Source organism: Sturnus vulgaris, chromosome Z (genome assembly GCF_052056855.1).
Source record: "Sturnus vulgaris isolate bStuVul1 chromosome Z, bStuVul1.hap1, whole genome shotgun sequence".
Lineage (NCBI taxonomy): Eukaryota > Metazoa > Chordata > Aves > Passeriformes > Sturnidae > Sturnus > Sturnus vulgaris.
This window is the reverse complement of record NC_142283.1, coordinates 69,895,510-69,920,396: the sequence shown is the minus strand read 5'-3', so window position 1 is coordinate 69,920,396 and position 24,887 is coordinate 69,895,510. Positions and strand designations below refer to the sequence as shown.

At 45.5% G+C, this 24,887-nt stretch overlaps 1 protein-coding gene across 3 annotated transcripts; it reads right to left on the bottom strand.

Annotated features, from left to right (window-relative positions):
• Positions 1–6,480: 6,480 nt before the first annotated feature.
• GDNF (glial cell derived neurotrophic factor) lies at positions 6,481–24,147 on the bottom strand. 3 transcript variants are annotated; one of them, XM_014875468.2, is made up of 3 exons: positions 24,010–24,147; positions 22,581–22,778; positions 6,481–7,101 (listed from the first exon to the last, which is right to left on the bottom strand). In XM_014875468.2, the coding sequence occupies exons 2-3, from the start codon at positions 22,750–22,752 to the stop codon at positions 6,617–6,619; spliced, it is 657 nt and encodes a 218-aa protein (XP_014730954.1). In that variant the 5' UTR covers positions 22,753–22,778; positions 24,010–24,147; the 3' UTR covers positions 6,481–6,616. The 3 variants fall into 3 exon arrangements, with proteins under 3 accessions (XP_014730954.1, XP_088013230.1, XP_088013229.1); XM_088157104.1 differs by having other exon boundaries at positions 22,680–22,778; XM_088157103.1 differs by lacking the exon at positions 24,010–24,147 and having other exon boundaries at positions 22,581–22,885.
• Positions 24,148–24,887: the final 740 nt, after the last annotated feature.

The following is a 24,887-nucleotide window of genomic DNA, read 5'->3' as shown; positions in this document are numbered from 1 at the left end:
ATGGAGTTTCAGTGGCAGCAGAGAAGTGTTTACTTGCATTGCATGGAATTAAATTTCCCCAGAGTAACGGGGCAGCTCTAATTCACATTGGGTATGTTCTCAGCAAGACAGACCTGCCAAGGATTGTTGGGCACAAATAAAACATATGGCTCAGAATGTTCTGAACTGTGTGCTGTTGGATCTGGGGTGGGATTCTCCCATTTGCTTTTTTATTCTACTCCTTTCTTTCTCAGCTGTGGGCCACTGTAGGAAGTGGGGTGCTGAGAGATCTTCATCCTGTCCTGATTGTACACTCATTTTCACTCTCAGACAACCTGCCTAGTCTTGTGGAAAAGAAGGAAAAGGAGTCTCTGTATCTTTCAAAACACAGTTATTCAAAATTGATCTCTAAGCTGTGAGTTTTTTGAAGAAAATATTTCATCTTCAGATAGAAACTTCTGTTAAAAATAATACTGAATGTTGAAGTGCATGTTGATCCCTGTTTGGATCAGAGGGGCATGATATTAACATGAAATAAGAATTATGGGACATGTTTTCAGCATGTGTGAAGCCAGAGATTAATGTGTGAGTCATTGTGTGACACTGTCCAGGAAGGTAAAACTGTGGGTGAGTGCCAGTGAAGAGTTAGCAACATGATCAGAGCAGAATGAAATGTGTTAAAGCTCTGGGAATCCCAAAACACATGAAGATGACGGGGAGGCTGGAGCATCTCTCCTTTGAGGACGGGCTGACACCATTGGGGTTGAGCCTGGAGAGGAGGAGGCTCCAGGGAAACCTTCCCGTACCTAAAGGGTACCTAAAGGCTTACAGAAAAGCTGAAGAGGGACTTTTTATGATTGTGTGTTGTGATAGGGAAAGGTGAAATGACTTCAAACTGAAAGGTAGACTTAGGTTGGATATTAGGAAGAAATTCTTAACTGTGGGTGTGGTGAGGCACTGGAACAGACTGCCAGGGAAGCTGGGGTTGTCCCACCTGTGAGTGTTCAAGGACAGATTGGATGGGGCTCTGAGCAACCTGGTCTAGTGGGAGGTGTCCTTGCCCGTGGCAGAAGGGTTGAAATGAGGTCACTTTCCAGGTCCCTTCCAACCCACACCATTCTATGATTCTGTGAAGCAGAAATAGAAGGAGCAGGGGGATTGTACAAGGATACAGTTTTTCTATTTGTATGTAAATATTGCGAATAAAGTAACCAGCTTTGATATACTTATTCAAACTCCTTCGAAACTGGAGTAACTCCACAACAGTCAATGGAGTCGTGCTAGTGAGGATGTTGGTGGCTTTAGTCCCGCCAGGATCACCTGGAGACAATGTGTGCAAGTCTGGACGGGGGACTGACATTTCTGCCTTTGCTGAGGTGACAGAGAAGGAAGCTTTCCTCAAGTGTGCCAGCAGACAGAAAAACAAAGGTTAGGGACAGAGGGAGGAAACCTGCACATGTGGTAGAGCTCAGATTGCTGTCAAAAAGCTGGAGACCTTGCGGATGAGACATCATCTCCTTGGATAATTACAGCAGCCCTTTGCAGCCTTCAAAAGCCCATTGCTTTTTCTTCACTTCACTTTTGACTGAACATTTGGTAGAAAAGTGAATAAAATGCTGCAGTTTTAGCAGTGAAAAAACCAATGGCAAGTGAAGACATCTCAGTGTTGACTGCAAGTACTGGGGCTCAGGGTCTGACAAAGGAAACTTCCCTGCATCAGGCTGACCTGAGCACCATGTTTGCCTCACTGGCTGCTACTGCAACTTGTCTGAAAGCCAGTGGGATTTATACTGCTGGAATATATGGTTTATTTAGATTTTCTTGCTGACCCATGAATATACCTACTGTATAATTTATTGGAATGTTAATAGTTCAGTCTTGTGATGTTTGTGATAGAAAATTTTCATTTTGAGCCAGTGGGAAATTTTGTTAGGGTGAGAAGTGCAGGCCTGGCCTCTGCTTTGCCTTTTTTCTTTTCCATTGCAACACAATTAACCTTTTCATTAGAGGAGCTCTGTTCCAAATAAGCAAACTTCTCAATGTGTATTACTGAGCCATTTCAAGCTGTCTCTTGCTTTGAAACAAAACATCTTTGTTCCAGCCATGCATGACATTTGAAGACCTATTTATACAATGTGTCAGCTCCATTTGTTTTCTTCATCCTGATATTTTCCTCTGTATTTTTAGTTAGCCATCCAGATTGCAACGAGCGAGGCTGCTTCTGGTTTCCTCCTGTGCTTCTCCAGACTGAGGCACTGGCTGCCTTTGTCCTTTCTCCACTTTTGTGGGCAGAGGTGAAACAATCCAAAACCAGACACAGTTCTGCCTCCTTCATCCTTTTTGTGCTGAGACCAGCAGCACCAGGCTGCTGTGGGATGCAGAGATGTCAGGCTGTTGTTATGGCTGTTCCTCTCCTGATGTCCTGCCTGCGGGAAGCACACGGCTGAAATCTCTTCTTCTGGAGGAGTCTCGCTGAGGGACAGACTTCCAAGCTGTGTCAGTAAATAAGCCATTCTTGAAAAATACCTGCTTTTTCCTTAGATATTCGTAGTTTGTCCTAGGTCTCTAACTAGTCGTTCTTGTATGGCAGCACCATGCTAACTGATCCAAAAAAAAATCCAACACAAAATTGAAAAAGAAAACAAACAAACAAACAAAACATATAAAGATGGTGAGTGATAAAGCTTTTAGCATCTGATTTTGAGTAAGTGGAAATAGTTATGGTGTTTGCCTCATCTTCTCCCTTTAAAAAAATTTATCTATCTTGGGACATGTCTTATCTTCCAGAAGGGATCCAGGGTAGTGCTGTGCCTGCTACTCAAGAAGCAACATAATGGCTAGCCCAGTACTGGTACTTCCTATTAACACATTAAAATCTAAGTCCTTTTTTAAAAAATCTTTTACACAATCTTCCAGCTGAAGGTTTCAAACGTTTTAACACATACAGGGTGCCAGGAAACTACTGCAAGCCTCACTTTAACCAGAAAAAGAGCCTGCAGGAGCCAGCCTAGCAGTGGTAAGCCTGGAGTTGCAGGAGCAGAGGCTCATCTGCTCTCTCCAATATTGTTGTCACCAGGAAGGTTGGGGAAGAAGGGAGAAACAGCTCCATGCAAGCAACGCTGCTCCTGCCAGCTGCTTCATGGCCCACTCAAAGCCTGATAAGACCAAGGAAGGCATCTGCATTGACCTCCTGCTTCACCATCCCTGTAATACCAGACAGAAGGGCTGTAAGAACAGAGATTAAACTTCAGAGCACCTCGCAGCTGTGTTTTACATAGACAGTCCCTCCAGCTCTTGGGAAAGTGCACAATCTCCTCTGAATGTGGAGCTGCGGGTCATTTCCATGCCAAACACTTAATGTGTCCAGCTTTTGCACGTGATGGATGGGTTTCTGCTGCAAGAAGTGGAGGCAGTGGCATGTGAGGGGGAATGCCTTCGGTACTGTGAGCTTCAAAAGCCAGGCTTGTGAGTTTTGCTGTGCGTTCCAGCAGCTGGGGAAGAGCTGCGTGCCTGGTCCCCGCCAGCACAAATGAAACCAAGGCATCCATATGCTGTGCATTAAGAGCGTTTGATCTCCTGCACTCTGGCTCGCTGCTCAGATGCTCCCTCTTCCTCTCTGTAGCAGTAGAGAGTGCAGTGTTGAAACCTGTGAGTCTGCCTGTGCTTATGGACTCTGTGATGGGAACTGCAAAGCTTAACACGAAACAGTTGAGAAAATGTTGCTGGCCACAGCCACAAACCTGTCCTCATCTGTTCCATGATGGTTGTGGAAAACAAAATTCCTTGAGTTTTATTTTCCCTTTTAAAGAAGAAGGATGAAGAACTGCCAAATAGATGGAATTTAGTCCAACTGATGTGACACCTGGATTAGCAAAGCAAAATGCACTGCAAATGCACAAAGCAAATTGCAAAAAGCAAATGCACAAAACACTGCAGCCCCACATGAACAAGGGACAGCTTCAGCAACCCCAGGCTTGAAGCTTGCATGGATTACTGTCACTGTTCACCACGCGTTTTCAAGTCATTTATTGCAGTGATTCATTTATGTTTCACTAAGCAGCTGCAGACACCTCTGATCCACATTAAAGATGTTGGTGAGATAGGAGAGGAAGGCTTCACTCCATGGAGGATTTGGTGACCCCACAGCATTGTTTCATGCAGATTGGGAAACTGGGCAACATTGTGACTTGGAAATTGTATGATGGGGAAGCACAAACAACAACCACATAACAATAGAAATGAATTTTATTTTGTAAAAAGTTATAAAATGAATATTGTACAAAAATAAAGTCTGTAGAGAACTTTGGTTGATTAACACAAATGACTGAGACATATAATTGCAGGTGAAGTAAAAAAATCCAGAGAAGCACACTCCTGTCTTCAGTAAGGTCTAAAAACTAAAAAAAAAAAAAAAAAAAAAAAAAAAGAAAAAGAAAAAGAAAAAAACTTTTAAAAAAATCACAGACTTTACCCTTTTGTATTTTGAACATAGAGATTTGCTTTGGTGGCAGCCTCTTCAAGCTGCACAGAAAATGCTTAGAGGCAAGTTTTCATCAGCTGGGGCGAGGGAAAGCACAGCTCTGAGCGCTGTTGCTGGTCAGCTGCCCAGCAGTGCAGCTGCCCCTCCACCTGGCAGGCGCTCTGTGCCCACTCTTGTGCCACTGCCGTGGTGTCACCACCCCTGAGCAGCGTGCAGGGCACGGTGTCCCCATGGCAGTGTGAGAAGAGACCCGGGGGTGTTTCTCCAGGGCTATCCTCCCTCCGCCCAGGAAAGCGGCGGAAACAGGGTGAATTACATGCCATACACCTGGTACATCTTTCTATGCCTGTTCTGGACTTTTTTGACCTCTAGACCCTTCTTCAGTGGTGCCCCAAGGGGCCCAGGGCAAAATTAGTATGGAGAGCCATTACATGCATGAGATAAAAGGTTGGACCGTGGTTTTCAATAAGGATTTTTTTTCATGTTGCTTTTGTGGGAGTTGATGCTTCACTGGTTGTCAGGTATGTCTAGTGACCTGCACTCCTGCTCCTTTGGGAAAAATGTCTCCAGAATGAGAGCTTGTGTTAGCGGTCACGTACGAACACCTTTGCTGTACAACCTCCCTCCTCCTAAGGAAACTCGGACTGTTCTGCTGCATGGGTATGATCCTGTAATGTTTCAGCAAATTATACAAAACACTCTGGTTATTTAACACAACTGTTTACTTGCAGGCTATATTAAATCCAGGGCTAACTAGTAAGAGGGATTTAACCTCTTCTATACGGAAGTATGGAAGGAAAAGCTTAAATAAATATAACTAGAAATTATAAGGCTAAATGTGATTATTTTCCATTTGTCAATAGTTATATGAGGTCAGTTGGCATAAAGTGTGAGAAAAAAAATGTGGCTACATTTAAAATATGACTAAAATTAGTTTTTCTAACAAATTGCTAATGTTGAGCCAAATCCTGCGACCCTCACTCGTCCAGAGCCATTGCTGCTCCTGCACATGTGACTAGTAATTTTCAAAAGACTTAGTGACAGGAATAAGGGCTGCAGGCTTCAGCACTACCTTTTCTGAACATAATCAAGATTTTGTTTAAAAGAAAAAAAGGTAAAGTAAGTGATTTTTTGCATTCAAGTTAACACTTTCAATCATAAGCATGGACCGTTGTTCCCAACGTCTTTGTCTCTCTATATCCCCAAGCGCCATCTACTTTGGCACCTTTGAAAGACACTTTAATAAATAAGGAGACTCATTACTGAACTGTAATAAATAACAATAACTTAATCTCAATAAATATCTTCTGTATACTTATGTCTCTGAAGGGATGCATTGCATCAAGTAGTCTCTCTCAATCACAATGACCAAATAGAAATGTAGTATGCGAGTGACGTTAGTCCTTTGTAAACCTAAAGAAACGCATTTTGTGTAGGCTGGGCTTGTTATTTCTCTTACTATACTAGGAAGAAGTGCTTAAAAACTCAACTTGTTTTCACAGGTAGCAGAAGAACAAAATCCTGCACTCATTTTGAAGAAACACAAGATGGAAATAACCAAACTTAGCCAGTAAGCGGAACTGTTTTGCTTCATAAGAACTTGAGCCTGGTCATTTTGATATTTGCCCAATATCATCTCACTTACAAGGGTAATCTTATAGCTTAGGAGTTGTCCTAAGCACTCAGGAACTGCCCTCCAATGAGCAGTAGCACAATGTGTCTTTCAGTAGAGCTGAGGGCACAGGGGATTAGTAAGGTACTCCTAAGCTACTTCTTAGCTAAGCTTCTTGGTATAACTGGTATATCATGGCATAACTACAACACAGCATGGTATGGCAGGGTTGTGTTTTTAAGCACGTTCCTCATGGATTGAGTCTCACTGATGGTGGACTGAGTCAAACAGGAAAGGTAGCGTGCACATAATCCATCCATCGTCATCTCCACCTGAGCTTTTATCTAAATCCCCATAGGACGTCAGAAGTCTCCATCCTTCTACTCTGCCGCATGCCTCCTTATCCCCAGGCTCTCAATGGCTCCTCTTTCTGTGTTCTTGGTCCTTTTTCCTCCACTTGGAGCAGACACTTCCCTGGGAACCTTGGTCCCTCTCTTTGCAGTGTAGCAGGAAGGGAGAACTGGTGCCGCCTTGGCACGCAGTTGTCAGACACATCCACACCTTTTTGCGGAATGTTTTTTCAGTATGTGGTAAACCAGGTTGTCATCCAAAAAGGACAGGTCATCATCAAAGGCTGTGGGTCTGCAACAGGCTTGCCTCACTTTGTCAGTGACCAGTTTTTTCTTTTTGGTTAAGTTTTTTAAAATTTTGTCATAGGTGGTCTCAGCTGCATCACAAGATCCACTGCAATACCGGAAAATTAGCTCTTCTTTGGTTTCATATCCCAAATCCAAGTCGGTCACATTTAAATGTATTTCTGTTAAGACACATCCTCGATTTTTGCCCTTTTGATTCCTCCTTCCTTTTTTGTTGGAATTCTCTATGTTTGTGGCTGCATTTTGACGATTTCTCTCCCGCCTAGAAAAAATTGGAGTCTGTTTGTCTGGTGACCTCCTCAGTCTTTTAATAGTGGCTTGAATAAAGTCCACTACCTCATCAAACTGATCTGGATAATCCTCTGGCATATTAGCTGTTTGGGAAAAAGAGAAAAGGCTTTGTCACACGTCAGTTATCATGAATTTTGTCCATTCACAGCTCAAAAATATTATGCACATGCAAGCTTTTCTGCCCATCACTTCAGAACACGTGCCCAGGACCCTCAGAAATCAAGGAGAATTTGAAATGGTTTAGATCATCACAGAAACTCATTTGGGGAAAGATAAATGAGACATATTTGTATTTCTCTGTGTGTCTGCTGATGCTTGGTAGCATTTCAGCACAGCTTTTAATATTGAATGAGCCCTGTGGAAATAGAGGGAAGGAAAAACATGTCATGGTAGGAATATTAAGTTAAGAGGTAGATGAAGCCACTGTAAAGATGTTATACAGACTCTTCCCAGCAAAGTAGCCATAGGAAGAGCTTTCTTTAAAGCAATTCTGTGATTATAGTTGTTAATTATTTTCTTTTCACACCAGCAGCAGTTAGTATTGCCAAAGCCACCTGTCAATAAGGTTTTTGGGCATGACAGAAGGAGGATTTCCTGGGGTACCAGACTGAGATATTATTCCTGGATGAATGCCTGGATTTTTATTGCTTCTAGGGGATAATTATTTTCATAGCTTTTGAAAAATCTCACATATATTTTTTTTGTACCACGAGATGCTCATCACACTGAATAGAAATAGGTCAGAATAAAAATATTATGCAAATTTTCTGGGGAAATATTATTAATGCATTTTCCTTTTGCAAAAATTTAATTTTTAATCTATTTAATTTATCACTTGATACATCACCGATGAATTATTCAAGTAAATTATATGATGAAGTCAATGAAATGTTTTGATACTAGCAGAATGAACCTCTCCAAGAAGAGTGAAATTAAATGTGTTCTGAAATGATCCCAAATTTCATCATGATTTGGAAAAAAAATTGCATTTTGAGATCCTTAATCTTCCCATGGACTAAATCCCTCAAAATTACTTGCTTTAGAGAATACAGAGAACTAATGGAGGGTCAGGCTCTCAGTGCCCTGTGTGTGGATGCCCTTACTCCACATTGTTAATGACTGTATCTTAAACACATAAACAATATTGTAATATTGAGAATCTTTTTCGTATTTAATGCGCCAAAAATTAAGACTTTTTTCCCTTTCAGTAAGTCCTAAGAGAATGCTCCTTTCTGTACTTAACTCCTGAAACCCAACATGCAACAGACCAGTGTCGCACTAGCCTTGCACATACAGGGAGTCCTTCTCCAATACTCCTACAAATATTGCAGGAACAGCAAACACTGGGAGAGGCAATATCCAGGGCAGTGCACCTGGTCCTTGGTGTACCTGCACAAAGGCTCCCACTCAGTGAGGTGCTGAGATAGGAATGGCTCCTTAGGCAAAGGCTCAGCACCACGTTTCCCTAATGAGCATGGTAAGACAGGAATCCCAATGGTGACCAGGTAGAGCATGTATCCGGCTCAGAATGGCATGGACTCTGCTAACAGGAGACAGGAAGGCATGAGGCTGCCCCACTTGCTAGCAAAAGTGCACTTTCATTTCCTCCGTGGAAGCACCAAATACAGAGGAGATGGGGGGCAGCAGAATCTAACTCTGTCAGTGCAAAACCTGCTGAAACAGAGAGTATCTGCACATAAGCAGGTATAGGGACTGCTGCCTGAAGTAGCCACATCCTAGAAACCTCCCTCCAAGACTAAATAGTGATGGATCAGAGGTATATGATTTTTGATTGATGGATCTTGGCAAAATAGTTTAGACTGGTGAAAGAGTAGCAGAGGCTGGAATTCTTGTACCTCCATGTAATGAGGGTGACAGGAAGGCAAACATGGTGCTATAAACCGTGGAGTTTGGAACTGAAAAAGGTGAATTACACTTAGTTTTACAAATATCCATGCTAAAAATAACAATCTCAGAGACCAGTGTCCATATTCAAAGACATGAAGGAGGGATGGCTGCTATCTGTACAGCTATGTGGAACCTGAACAAAGCAGGACCCTGCACCCAGCCCCATGTTCCTGTGACACCTTTCTTGCACTGCTCTATCTCTGTAGCAGGTACAAAATACCCACTGTGAGCCATAGCTACTGGAGGGGGTTGCTTGGATGGATGTGTCCATTGGATGCACCAACGAGCTGCTTTGCAGAGCAGGCTGGTCTGCCTACTGTGTACAAGTACAGCCCTACCGAGCAAGAGCCAGGCCCAGGCGACAGGCGGGCTATGTTCCTTTAAAGCGACAAAGGCTTTCTAGACTCAGTTAAAAAAGATGACCCACATGGGGCTCACATAACCCCCACTGCTGAAGTACCAACTTGGCCTTGACTCAGATACACATGAAAAGTAGCTGGCAGAAGGCACTTGTTGCTTGGGACTGAGTTTCTAGATTTCCTACACAGAAATTAGGCTTCTTAGTCAATAACCAAATAAGAGAAGGATGTAGCCCTGAGGAGATGGCTCTGGAAGTGCCCTTCTCCACTCTGACCTTCAACTGCCCTCCTCTCATACTACTGTGACTACCCCAGCCCATCTCTTTCATGCATTCCTAGCCCAACCTTTGTACCAACAGTATGCAACAAGACTTTGGCTATGGAGAGTGAAACACAACGGTAGGGAAACATATGAGAGCTTAACAAAACTGATGCAGTGATCAACCATCAGGAAGAGGACAGGAGACAGTTACAGGGAAAGCCAACCTATATGTAGAGATAATTGTTTGCAACCTTCAGCCTTATACTTATCTCAAGCCTGGCACACTGCCAGTGCAGTGAGAGGGGTAAGTGTCCCTCTCCTAAGAAGGGAGAAGCAAAACTGTGGATTAACCAAAGAGATAATCCAACTGGACACATCACTTTTAAATGGCTTGCAATTGAGAGGCAAAAATGCCATCTACCCCTATGAGAGTGCTGTAGGAGGAGTGTACTTTGGCAAAATACCAATCAGACAGCTAGAGGGTTCAAACACTGTTCTGCCAACTATGCCCTGGAGGGTAGTAGATAGGAGGAGGACTGGCCCATGTGGTGGACTGTGTTCCCACTAAAAGTGCACAGTGAGATCTCTCCTGGTTCATGTGTGATCCCTAGCCCAGCTTCACCAAGAGAAGTAATGCCACTTCTGCACTGTGAAGGCTGAGGAAAGCAAATACCACTAAAGAGCCCCATGCAATGCTGGTGGTGCAGGCATGTACTGTCAACCCTGCAGAAAGTGGGACCAGTAGAGCAAAAAATAGATCAAATAATCAAACCAACAGCATATCCAACTAGAGAAGTCCTGCCTACACACACAGACTAAATGCACCCAGAACATGGGGTCATTGGCAGCATGACTGCATGGGGTCATTAGCATCCTGCTAATCTCACTAACACGAACTGTGCAAGAAGTGTTCCAAGTGTCTAATGGAGCCGGAGATCCCTGTTCTGCTCATCCCCTACTGCAACACCAGGAGGTATCTTGGAGACTCACTGGGAAGAATGCCAGCACTATTAGTAAGATGAATTCCAATTTCCTGCCTCCAGCATGGACTTTCTCTTCAGCCCAGGGAATTGGAAACTATCCCATGCAGGCCTTCAAATCTACCAATAAGACTCCTGCAGTGACCCCCAATATTTGGAGATTACACCACTGGAGGAGACAAAAGGCGTCTGGATGATAATAGGAAACTGGTGGAAACAGTGGGCATAGAGGTCCCCTTGAGAAAATGTGTGGGTCTTCTTGATCCTGGTCACTGTCTGCCCGCCTAAACTACACGTGCTGTTACAGCTGTATGGGTACATCACATCAGCACAATGGCAGCTGCATTACTGGGGTACTCAGTGAGACCTTGCAAGTTTCTCTAAGCAGCATGCCCCTCTGCCTGTGGAGCCCCAAACTGGTTATGAGCAATGCAGCAATGCACTGCCAAGGTACCCCAAGTTTGTTTCCATAATTTAATAGCAACAGCTCCAGTGCCTGCAATCAGCTAATTTTCTACTGCTTAATAAATCAGTCAACAGTGTGGCTACAAGCAGTCACTAGAAATGGGTCACAGGGGCCTGGAGGAAACATTGACAACCAGGAGTGAAGGGAGGCCTGTCTTAGCCCTGTGCTGAGGAGCCAGTCATGACTCAGTAGGGATATTCTGTTGTCCAACAAGTATTGGTATGAAGGCTTAGAGCCTGAGACAAAATGCTGTGAAAAACTGCTGGAATAGGATCCAGAGCAATTCAGTGGGAACACCAGCACTGACACCAGCCATGATGAGCTGAAACAAGGCACTAGAGATAAGTTCTAAGGAGGCTACCAGACATCATACATGAATAAGCAATAACCACTGACAAAGGACTAAATGCCTTAAAAGGCTAATTGACAGAAGGGAAGGTGGAGAAGCCTGACTGCAGGACGTCCCCATCCTGATGGGCACTTGGTAGATGTGCTTCAGGGATGCTGAGACCTCCCTACACCACAGACACCACATGCTGAGCACTTGCTTGGTCTCTGCACTGTTGTAAGTTCTGCTGGGGGAATGGGGGTGCTGATCCGAGCTCAGGGAACATCAGCACACTCATAGGGGCTGCCTTAGCATGTAGCGATGGTTTGTAAGCTGAATAAAGCTGTTTGATAGCGGGGTACTTTGTCACCCTTCTGTCTGCAACGTTGTTTAGAAAATGTTTATAGTCTCACAGCATCTTTCCTTCTCACACTGCATGGACTGTACTGACTTGATTCAGCAGCAGAGTTTGCTGGGGGGATTTCACACCCCTGCAAGGACCAGATATGCATTCTGCATGCGTGTGTATGTGTGCTTCATTTACACATATACGCACACAAATATGACTAATTATACACAAACACACACATTTTTTCAAAACAAACTAGTTTACTGACAACACTTGCCTTCTGCTGCAAAAGCTGAGAGAACAAACACATGACAGATGCCTGTCATGGTGTGCAATGTGCCAGCAGAAAATGCTGGGATACTACGGCATTAAAGCAGCAAAGATCTCTGAGGAATAGTCCCCAGTCCCAAGCTCCAGGGTGCAAAAGAATTAGAATTTAAAAGGACAGAATAGGACAGGATGGGACAGGATAGGATAACCCAGAGCAGCATGTGCCCAATACAGGTGTGCAAAGGCTGTCTTGCACATGTGATGCATCTCAAAACAGCTGTTTCCCAAAGGAAAATCCTCCCTTAGGGAGTCTGGGATCTCTGTGTGTCTTGTTCAGAGTGTGGGGGAAAGGCTCACAGACCCCACTGGTTGAGTGTGATGGGCTGAGCCTCACCTCATTAAACTGTGGTGCCGTAATTCTCTCACAAGACTGGTGTGAAGTCACGAGGTTTTGTTTGGGTTTTATGTCACCGTTCTCAAAGCTGTTTCCTGACTGTCCAGCTCCCTGAGGAAGTTCCTTGGAGGCAGTCTGTGTGTGGGCACATGCAGGTGTTTCTGCATCACCTCTGCCTAGCAGACCTGCAGCAGGAGCCTGGGGCAGGTAGCAGGGCTTGCAGGAACTGCATCCACCAGGTGTGTCCTGCTGTGCTCAGCTCACTCTCCTGCAGCTCCTTTCCATGCTCCCTCTTTCCTTACCATGCCAAGGACCTGGCCATCCAGGCAAGAACAGGCAGAGCATTTTGCTATGGTTGCAACAAGAGTACCAGTTTGTTTTCCAGGGTCAGAGAATCAAAGCTGTTGACAGTCCATGTGCCAGTGTGCCTCTGAGCACCCTCTCTGTCTCCCTTGTCCAGCTGAACAAGGGCTCTTGATCTGTGTGGATTTTCTCACATGACCAGAAAAATGAATAAAAAAGCAAAAAAAGAAAGAATGAAATATCACAAGACTGATATAATTAGCAATCTAGATGCATGATCAGGCTGGGAGCAGAGCTGGTGAACATCTTCACCAGAGGGAGTGAGACTCATTAAAAATACTAATTTAAAAACCAAATCAACCAACGAACCAACCAACCAATCAGCCAACCAAAAAAACCTGAACACAAGAATATTTGCATCATCTGCTTGCTGTTTGCAAGTTGTTTGCTTGTTTTCCAAACACGTAGGGCACAGTCAGATCATAGCTTTGACACAGCCTCCTAGGTCTGGAACATCCCTCTGTAATCCAAACTGAAATTCTTGCCTCACTGATGTTCACTGGAACCTGAAGCTTTGACCTGCTCGTCCCCAAGCACAGTCTCTGTCCCCTGGGCACAAGAAGAGCTGGCAGCACACACGAGTGAGGGATCCTGCAGCCAAACAGCCATGGCACTCCCCACTGGAGAAATCCAGTCCCGAGTTCTGCTTTGGGTGTGCAGGGAAATGTGCCTTCCTATGGGCATCTTCCCCACTGCCACCCCCCAGAATCTGTCTTTGCATTTCTATTTAATTAGAGACGCCACATGACACCAGGACTGGGATCTGATCTCCACGCTTTTTAGAAGAATAAATTATAGTGTTCTGATAGACTTCTACATGAAATGGGTATTCACACCAAACTCATCCCATTATCAAAAAACCAGCCTCCATTAAGTAAAAATGGACAATTTATTTCTGCCTGTTCAAATGTGATCACAAATACATTTTCTAAATCTATTAATTTAATTTTGCTATAAGCAGATTAATTTTAAAGCCAAATAGTCCCCCACATGCAATGGCAGAAACCCAGCAAGGTAGAGCAATAAATCCTCAGCTTGTACCTGACAACAAACTGATGGTTTGGATCTTCAATTTGTTAAATAAAAATCCAGTTTCTTCTTTTGGTGTCTGGTTATGGATTTAAAAGACTTACTAGTCTCTTTTAACCATCTAGCATACAAGAAAAGCATACAGGAAAAGCTTAAACTCTGTATATTGCAGAATAATAATTTATATTGATGAGCTTTCCTTTTTTTTTCAACCTCATGAAATTTGATATCATAAATTATTTGAAACTCTGCTTTATAGAATAGATTTCCATAGCGATCTCTGGAAAATGTAATCAGATCACTGCCACATAATTTGGCACTTTACAAACCCTGAGCTAAAGTGATGTAACAGAAATCACGTCAGGTATGTTAAACATTATAAAATTAGGTTTTGCTTTTAGACTGCAGTTTTCATGTCTTCAGTTGTGACAGTGTATAGCTACCACATCAAAACATCAGACCAAACACTTAATTATTTCGCTTGAGCACAGTCTTTCAATCAGAGAAGTTCAAACAACAATATCAGACCCTGAAGTATGATTTCAAAACTCTGGGGGTTTAGTCCCACTCATTGTAATGGTAAGCAATATTTAAACAATTTAGATCCAGATCTGCATTAGGATTAAGTGGCCCCTTTTCAAAAACAGCTCTGGTACTTTAATCTGGGGCCTTCATAATCAAATGATTACTTTACTTCATTATCATATTTCAGTAATTTTTTTATATTTAGCTTGCTATGCAGTACTGTTTTCAGGTGCTTATTTTAGGGGATGTGGCCTATCTGAACACAGAATGCCTCCATCTTACACCACACGGACATATTTTAGGAGAGATTTGGAACAATTTGTTTGCAGAAATGCAACCTTATCCAGGCTAAAAATACTAATGTGATGATCATTCTGCTTTACAAATTGAGAAAGTAGCAACTGTCGTGGGGATAAACCATTTATTTTATTGAAAATTAAATAGTTTGTGTAAGACACAAAATATATATGAATGCATCTAAATGAAGCCAGGTGTTAAATGTAGTATGCTGAAATGTTTTTAGTATTTAAACAATTAAAATACCACCTCTCTGAGGCATAAGTTTGCTTTCACACCTTGCCTGAAAATCCATGGGACCAAGAGTGAAATGGAAACCTGTTGGTTGTATCCATTAGGAAATAGAGCATCAAAAAAACCAGGATCAGCTCATCCTTAAATATTTAATACAGTCATATATTACCTCCCTCCTGGCCCATGCTGTGGCTCCCCTCAGACTCAGAGCCCTTAGAAATGGAGCCTCTCCCCGGTGTCACTTGTCTCTTAAGGCAAGTGCTAAATAACCTGGTGGGTGATGCCAGGGCCACTCGCACCAGTCAGGCACGATGATGCCAACACTGGTAAAAGGCAGAGGATTGACCTTCCTGGTGCTCTTGCTCCTGATGGAGCAGTCAGGTTACATGTGTGTAGCTCACTAGCCAACCCTGCAGCTTCCCACGTGTGGATCATAATGACAAATCCACCGAGTTCCTTTTGTTTCCACTTGGCTGTGCTTGGCAGTGCCTCCCTTTCTGAACTTTGCTTGCATTCTTGCAGGTAGAAATGCTGATTCCCAACTGAGGAAGAAAGGGGGGAGACCATAGGACCCCCAGAGCTGTTACCAGTGAGGGAAGTCCCTGAGAGCAGGGGGAAGCAGCAAGGTCAGCTGGGCTGTGTGAAGCAGAGGAAGCCATGAGCTGACCTGCTCACGGGAGTTTCTTGTTCTTCACCTGCCCAGGCAGGATCTCACAGCCCTGTCTGATGGTGGGCTGCCCTCCTCTGCCCACCCCACCTCTGGCCTCTCTGGGGTGGGCAGAGGAACGTCTCACCCAGCAGCCACGGAGCAGAGGAGCAACAGGAGGATAAAAGCTTGCCTCTGGCACAGAGCTTTGAATCACCAGCTCTGAGCACCACAGAGCAGTCAGCTTTTCAGCAGTCGCACCTGAAATGTTGTGGCATCTCCTGCAGCTGCTCCTAGGAGCCCAGCTGCACTAGGACGTTATTTTATGGGGTGGTGGGTTTGAGAGCACCCTCAGAGCATCCCTGCATCATAAGAAGCTATAGCATTAAGAGTGTAAAAGGGGAAGATAGAAACAGTGCCAGTACCCTGCCTGAAGCCACTGACTGAGCAGGAGCCAAACCTGGGCAAGACATATGTTGACTCCTCCCTAAGATCTGGTGCTCCACCACATTCATACCATGCTGAGTAAATACCTAGTCTCCCAGTAAAACCTAGGTTTAAACCTAGTATTTGGTTAAGCTAAAACCTCAAATCCTGTGAGAGCCTTGGGTGAGTATATATGAGTGAGACCCGAAACCTGTGACCTCTGTTAGCAAGAATATGCAGCCAGCTAATAGGCAAGCACACAGGTTTTAATGGAGGAAATGCTGACGGAATTTTCTTCACCATCCCTGGTGCAGAAGTGATCCAGCCCAGCTCTCTTATGACACCAGTAAAACCCCACAATGGTAACCCAGCCCCTCTTTAGTAACAGCTCACTGAAGGGAAAGAGCACGCCTAAATCAATAACATCAGCTATTACTGGGCTGCCTGTGCTCTTACTCTGCATTTCCTGTAGGGTTTTAGAAGCATCCCCAAGGAGCAAGGACATGCAGCAAAGAGGGAAAAACAGACTCTAAAGGGACCCTAACCCAGTCTCTTCCCTGTGGCCGTAAGAGCAGTCCAGGCAAAGCCTTAGATGATGTTTCTCTTGTGGCAATCTCTGCTGCTATCAGATTTGATCTGATCTATAAATAACATAATGATCTTTCATTGTTGCCTTTCAATTGCCTGCATTTCAATATGTTTACAAAAGGAACAATATGGAAGGTTTTAATATTGCTTGTTGAAAATTATTATTGTTATAATAATCAGTCCCTGGCTCTAGGGCAGGTGCATGTATTCCACTGCAGAAGGGCTCATGCTGGGAAGTGTGGACTGGCACTTGCCAGATAGAGCTGGTGTGCGCTCAGAAGAGCAAGGTCCTTCTTAACTGCTACACTGGGTGCTATCCCCATTCAGAAATTTCCTAAGTAATGGCTGATTTTGTCAAAGAAATCACATATGCTTTGGATGGAAGCAGAGATAGTCCAGGTGTTTGTACACGGCTTGTTATTTAAAGGGGATATGACCAGCTTGTCTCTAAAAGCATGACAACTAGAGTTTTGGCATGCTGCTGTAACACTGCCCAGCCACAACACAGGAAAATAAATACATAGATTTCAGTGTTTGCTTATTTTGAAGAATATTCCTGTCCAATAATCTTTAAAGTATTTGCACAAGTCCCAAAGACTTCACAGAAATGTACCTGCAGTTCTCAGTTTAAGTGATGTATAATACATAGAGCCTAAACTTCTCCTAGGTTATCTGAGTGGCTTTATTCCTTAAAAAAAAATCCTGCTACATGAAATATGTCACAAAATTAAGATCTTGATCTGAAAACATATTCTAACATATATTTTGTGTCTTCATATTTTATTTGCAGCTGTCTCAAGTAAATATTTTTGTTCCTATTTTCTTTATTCTCTTTGTAATCAGAATTGAAATTCGAAGAACAACTGAAATCTTTCCTGGATCCTTTCTCTTTACCAAAGGATATTACTTGATCAGAAACTGAGCTGGTTTTGTAAAAAATGACCACTCTGCAGTGCTAACCACTCTACCAGCACTAATGTGTCAGTGGCCTATTTAGATGTCTGATGATTCTGAACATGGTTATGCTGCAGTATTTTGTATTCCTTGTTTATTTCTACTTATTCACTTTCTTATTCTCAGAAATATGGGAATCCACAACAAATGTAGTTATGTAGGGTTTGCCCTATGTACTACAAGTTTTATGTTGCAATCTCTAGATAGTGTGGGGGGGGTGAAAGCTGGGTATTTGCACTAGATATGCACCTCTGAACATCTGCAATTGTGGGCAGAGATGACCCAAACGGCTTCTCAAAGACTTTGTAACTTTAATTACTGTAAAACGACTTTTTGCAGTACTAACCAGGAACAGCAAAATTTACAAAGACATTACAATCTATCAGTCTGAGGATCTTCTGCTAGTGGACAAACAATGCCTCCCCACTAAATTCAGTAGCAGTCTGATGAATACTTAACACAGTTGCATTTCTTTTCCTTTTCAAGGAACATTTTGAAGCTATTAATCTGCAAACCCTAAACATGGGGTTTTCTAAAATACACTGAAGATGCTTATGAAAGGTGAAGAAGAAAAGTATGCCCAGGTATGTTATCAGTTAATAAACAGCTGCAAAGCATCCAACAACATCTACAGTTTCACTGGCAATTTTCTGAGATCCCTAAATTGAAATGCAGCAAAGAACTAAAACTTTCAGCAAAGGATGACTCAAAATGAGAATGGACCTTTATTGTCCTGCAATTCAGAACTTTCTTCCTTAAGTCACAGATTGCTCTTCATTGGAGTATATTCAGTATTTATACCTGAGACTGTGGAGCAATTTGCTTCTAGGGCTACATGCCTCTGGATTTAAGCACATCTGCCTGGTTTCTTTATTTTTATAGAATTTTGCCCATGAATCATGGTCATTATGGGCATCATTTTGACATGGCCATTCTGGATGCTTGGGGTTTCTGAATGCCTGGATAACCTGTACGTCCCTGCGCGAACAAACTTTAGTGCATTGGTGTGCTGGCTTGGGCACCCTGGCCTGACACTGGCTATGCTGGGTACACTGGCTTTGCTGGCTGTGCTGGGTGCAGTGGATGTGCTGGATGCACACAGATCAGATAATTCAGGGTGGCACCTGCTCCGTGTGGCTGATACCTGCCTCCCTGATGCACTGGGTTTACTCTGCAGGGCAGGTTACCTCTGCAGATTCTGGGTCTCTGAGGCTAAAGCACATATACCACACCATAGGTGTGCTGAGCAGGAAAGCCTGCTCAGAAACATGAGAGTTGTAGTTTGTGACATTGAGTGGACCTAATAAATATTGTAAGGCAGGAAATGCACTCAGTTGGAAGCATAATTAAATACTGTTTTAGCCTTAAAGAGGCCTACAATACCACTATTTTTTCTAGGTACTTTCCATATTAGTTGATAAAGTCGCAGCTAAAAGCAGTAACTTAATATTAAATACACCTTAGCAGGGATAAGTGATACCTCTGTTAACAGAGGTATAACACACACATACCATGGTGTGTCACAGCATATACCAAAAGAGCTCCAACAGTGAATGACCATTCAGTAGCTGTAGAGTAACTCAGACACCATGATACAAAAACCTCTGTTTTCCTCTTACTAGGAGGGAAAATCCCATGGGGTGATGTTTCATTTAATTCTATCTGCTTATCACTAGTTCTTAGTACAGGTTCTCACTTGGTCAAGAGGCTACATATCATATCATGGATTTTAGGACACTCCAGTCTTCACGTACATGTTGATTATGTGCATCCAACAGCAAGCAGTTACAAGATGTATTCACTGGCGACTGTGTATAATGCAAACAAGTGTTTGGCTCCCTCTGCACTGTCATGCTTCTGAGGCTGCTGACTTAGTATTTAGTTTATAATTATGTGGTTTATATTTGTTCTACTTGCATTTGGTATTTAAGCTAATAGTGTTCTTCCCCCAGAGGACTGTAGCATAAGAGAAACAATGAAACAGTTGCAAACGCTACTTTTTTTTTTTCTTTCTTTTTTTTTTTTTTGTGTGAGTGTGAAATAAGCTATCCCATGAATATTGACACCAGAACACCAACAAATACTGGATTCATCTCCAATGCACTGCATTTGTGGAGGATACTCCAGCCTTCAGTCCAATTAAAAATGCAGAAGATTGCAATTGCTAGCACCCTCTGCCATCTCTGATTACTGCCCTGAACAGCAAAGGTCAGCACATTACACCTGATCAGCCCAGGATGTTAGAACCCTGCCTGGAGCCTGGAATGAAGGAAGGTTTCAAGTCAACCTGAAAGGGATGGGGTAATATCAGGTGACCTCAGAGTACTTTGCAAAGAAAGCAATCCCATCAGACGAGAATGCAAAAAGGTGTCAAGGGCCTGGGAAACAGATCTGGTCTCCAGCAAACTGTTTGGCCTGGCCTTAGGAGTGGACTTGACCTCACAGTCCTACTAAGCCTTGATGCAAGGATTGTGTGGGAGATCCAGCTGCTCTGGAGTAAGAGCAGTGGACCTGGGAGCAGAAAAACTATGCTCAGCCTGCAAAGGGATTGCTTTAGGGGCCAGCAGTGCACCTCTCTGTAGGCACACAGCACCCAGTCCTGCTCAGGACCCACACACTGCCCTCTGCAAGTGAGGCAGCACAGGCAATGGTGGTGCTCCCACCACTTTGTGACCTGTCTCTTGCAAAAGCAAAGCAGCTGACCAACAGCATCCACAGAGATGTGAGTACATGGGACAGCTGCAAGCATGCCTCTGTCCTTGTAGCACATTGTGCTCTGATAGTAAGAGAAACCTCCAAGTGCAAAGGGAAATCTACATGGTGTAGACATTGATTCCTCTTGTGTACTTGGTTCTATGTCTTTCCCATGCTGAAGGGTGCATGCCACCAGATTGTAAGTGGAGAGAACAAATATGTCAAAGACACTGATGGGGGTGACTAGAGCAAAGTGCTGCTGCAGCAGGAAGGCAGTGATGTGGCTGGGTAGGATCAGCCTCACAGCCTGTTTACAGACTGTTCTCCAGACACCACACACTTTTAAATCTACTAAAAAGTACACCAGAGTATTTCACTGCTCTCTTACAGTCATCTTTCTGCAGGTCTCCTCTGATTCATCTGACTTGGCAACATAGAGATGAATTTCTAAATTTCAGACTCGATTTTTATGTTAACTGCTGCCATACAAAGATCGCAGGAACACCCTGGGTTTTCCTCAGTTTCTGATGTGAAGAACAGCCCTTTGCCCTTGCAGACAGGCGCATTTGTTTGTGATACACGGAGTTTAAAAAATCGAGACCAAACTATCAGCCCTTTCTCAAATGACTATCCGGGGCAATAACCTTTCACCCAGCACTTCATGGCTAAGCCTATGTCTGTACCCTGGAAACAGAGATAATATTGATACTACCATAGCTCAAGTAAAACACAGGTTGTCTTTCTTCTTGCTTCTTATTTATCCAACTCACAGGAAACGAAGAAAGAAGACGCAATGGTGAGAAGCTTTGGATACTAGGAACTGAGAGAATTACTACTGCTACCTATCCCCTTGAGTTGCTGTAGAGGAATCTGCTTACATGGGACCATATTCCCAGGCAATATGGTAGTTTCAAGATAAAAGAAGGTAGTTTCAAGATAAAAGTGGGCATCGTACAAATACTGTAACTCTGGAAAGATGGAGCATTAATGCTCTCCCACCCTGAAGTTTCTGTGAAACCTACAAACTGGCTAATTATGCTTTCCCCCTAATGCTCTTCTTGCCACCAGCACCTCAGCATGCCTGTACAGAGGGGAGCAGCACAGTGGCCCGAAAAGCTGATCACTGCCTTTTGTAGGACAGCACTTATCCACCACAAGGCTTGCCATGGAGAAGAAGATTACCATGTGTGATAACCCCATGATCCTGGCAGGCTGAAGCCTGGTGAGGAAACACTTTTGGCCAACCTCCCTGTGTGGAGGGGCTGAAAGGATGTCAGGGTTGCCAGTCTATGAGCAGCAGGCTGGGACACGCGGAGGCGGGAGCACAGGCAAGATTCCAGCAGGGGGGAAACACTAGCAAGAGAAGGAAAGAGAGAAGACTAAATGGGGAAGGATAAAAATGTGTGCGTATGGAAGAGATGGGTGTTTGGGAGGGGTCAAAGTGAAGTCACAGCAAATGCTTGGTGCCTCCACACTGCACAGCCTGGCTGCTCCCAGAGAAACCAGAGTGCAGCTGCCTGTGACTGGAGCTGTGGCGTGCACAGGGAAAGGACATGCCTCCAGAAAAGGAGATAGAAATGAATCCCAATTACTGGATACTGTCTGCATCCCGTAACGAGCTAAACAGAGAGGGGGATGAGCAAGGCCAAAAGAAGCAACCTTTAAACTGTGTCGGTGCCTTTGCTAAGTGAAGCACTTAGCACTCCACTATTCATGTAAGTATTCTACCACTTCTTATTGAGTCATATTACCTCTCTCTTTAAAAAGCCACCGGAGTTAACACAGTGCTCACATACCACTGTGAAAATCCTGTACCTGCTACTGTAGGTACAGGACCTATTATTAGCAAGGCATTATTATCTGTCATTTGGACTGTAAACTGTCTTACTGTGAGCTAGTTCACGTGGATTGCTCTGCATCAAGCTCCTAACCCTGCCACAGCTACTCTTCTGTAAATTTCCATGTGGACACACTTATTTCGAGATCAGAATCCAAGGAGGATTTAATGAAGCTCAGCAGTACTCCAGGATGTGTACAGTGCCTCCCATCACGGAGCCAAACCTCCGTCAGGATTTGCGCCCACTACAGGTAGAGAGTAATTGCATTGGCAGGGAGAGGAGGCTGAGGCAGTGGGGAAGGAGTTTCAGTGCCTGTGCTGCGAGGGGTGTGAACCAAATCCTCCTCTCGGCTCCACTGCTTACAACAAACTTTCCCACCTCGCCATGTTTTTCAACCAGAGAGATCCTAAGACTGCCAAGAAGGCAGGGCTGGAGTGGGTAGGGGGCATTGCCACTGCAATTGTCAACCCCAGGCTTTGGAGAACGACTAGGTTTGGAGCTACTCTAGCATGACCAAAGACAATGACACCACCTGTGGAGAAACAGGGGCACAAAATGGAGGGGGGATCCTTTTCTCATCCTGGCACCTGAGCAAAGGGAAGCAAGTTTAGCAAAACAGACAGCAGTTGCTACAAAGGGGAATGTTTCTTACAGTCACTGTGCACAGCATAGGGAGGCAGCAGGCTGATGGGGGAGAGATCATCTTCAGGTCCCTCTACCACTGAAGGGGACCCCTTGGGAGGCGTCTTACCGGTGGGCAGGGGCAAGGTGGAGACCGTGTTGAGCAGCACCACGCAGACAGCCACAACATCCCATAACTTCATCTTAGATGTCCTTCCAACACGGGCCCCTGGCAGAAAGGAGAGGCAGGGTGAGCTCCCAGCTGCTATGTTCCTGCAGTCCTATCCCAGCCCAAAGACAAAGCTAAGCAGTTTTGCACCCCAGATCACACTGGCTCACCCAGGCCAGGCCTGAGGACAGCAGATGAACAACAACCTGCTCCCTGTGCAGCCAGAGCGAGTGAGGCAGGCTCTCCCCAGCAAGTGAGTGGTGTGGGAGAGAGAGGCACAGGATGGCCTCCAGTCCCTCTATGCCTGAGAAAGCTGCACTGGGGAAGGCAGACATGCAGGCCCCAGAACTCTGTTTCTAGGGAGGGACCATGTCCCTGTTCTCGCTGGCAGGCAGGTCACCTTGTGTTTTGTCAAGCACCTGAGCAGCACCAGGGCACTTGTTCTCAGGCTGGACCGGAGAGCACTAGGCTGATCTGGGGTGCTGGCCTGTGCAGACTTTATGTGCTACAAGCAAACCTTCTTTTCCCTTTCCCTCTCTTTCCCTTCCCCTCTTTCTTTTCCCCCTTTCTTCTTCCTCACACCCTTTCCCTTCCCCTATCCAGTCCTCTCTTTCCTCTTAATTTTTTTTCCTTTCCTTTTTGTTTTCATCTTCACTTGCCACCTTTTATCCTTATACTCCTCCTTTTCCCCATTCTTTCCCCTTTCCCTATAGTCTTCCTCTTTTCTTCCTGTTTCCCTTCCCCCTTACTTCAAGATTTCCTTTTTCCTTCCCTTTTCTCCTTCCACTTTCATTTTTCCTTTCCTCTTTGTTTCTATCTCCCTTCAATTTTCCTCTTCTTTTCCCTTCCCTTCTCATTTCCCACTCCTTGTATTCTTCTCCTCCCCAGTCTTTCATTCCCTCTTTCTTTTTCCTTCCCTTCTCCCCTTCCCGTCCCTTGTCCCTTTTTTCTCCTCCTCGTTCCCCGGCCGCCTTGCCCGAAGTCTGCCACGGCACGTACCCGCTGCCCTCTGCACGCCGCCCGGGGGTAGCAGCTGCCCCCAGCCCGGTTCGGCTCTGCCCGGCAGCGGCACAGGGCAGTGTCCGGCCCGGGAGGAGCAGCCCCACCGGGGAGGAACCGCGGAGGTCCCGGTGCAGCGCCGGGCTTAGGGCGCGGCTGCCGCTCGGTGCGCGCTTTCTCCGCCGGCCGCTGCCTTCGCACCTCGCCGTGTCCGGGGGGGAGCTGCGGGGTGCTCCCGGAGACAGCGCCCGCCCGTCCCGCCCTCCCCCCGCGCACCCATCCTCGCCCTCACCTCTGAGCTGGTCTCGTCCGACCCGAGATGGACATTAACGCCGTGGAGTCGACCGGCCGGCCGGCCGATTCATGTGGGCAGGTCGGGGTCCGACTGCCGGCACCCTCTTTGCTCAAAGGAGGGGGAAAGGGGACACGTATGGAGGAGGGGGTGTAAGGTCGCAGGTCTGGATGGAGGCAGCGGGGAGCCGGCAGCACGGTCCCCGGCGGCCTCCCCCGCCGCCGCCGCAGGTGCTGTGCCCGCGGCAGGAGCGGCGCCGCGGGGGTCTCCGCCCGCCCCGGCCCCGGAGCCGCGCTCAGCAGCGGCGGGAGCGGCCCGAGCCGCGGGGAGCGCCGCCTGGCAGCGGGAGCTGGCTCTGGGTGCTGAGCTTGGGACCCTGCCTGGAAATCTGAGAAAGACACTCCATCAACAACTGCGGGGAGTCGGATGAAGACATCAGCGCTCCTGTAACGCCAGCTGGTCCAGCACTGCCGGGAGCCGCGCACCGCTCGGACACGCACACCACGGCGGGAGAAAAAGAAAGAGAAAAAAAAAAAGAAAAAAAAAGAAAAAAGAGAGAAAAAATACCAAGAAAAAACCCCACCCCAGTGGAGGAAGGAAGGGGAAAACGATTGAAAAAATAAAAATCAAACCACCCCCCCTCAGTCTGCTGTGAGACTCAGAGGCCGGCACTGGGGTTTGTAGAGCCGGTAGCAGCAGCAGCAGCGAGGCTTCCTCCTCCAGAGCGGGGTCCCGTCGCGGCGAAAGCTTAGATCCAAGCGGGAGCGCGGCGGGAAGCTGGGCCGGTGTCGGGAGCGCCCGCTCCGGCTGGGCCTGGGCGCGCCGGGCTCCCCGGGCGCCGGCGGGGCTGGGTGGGGGCTTGGGGCTGGGCGAGGAGC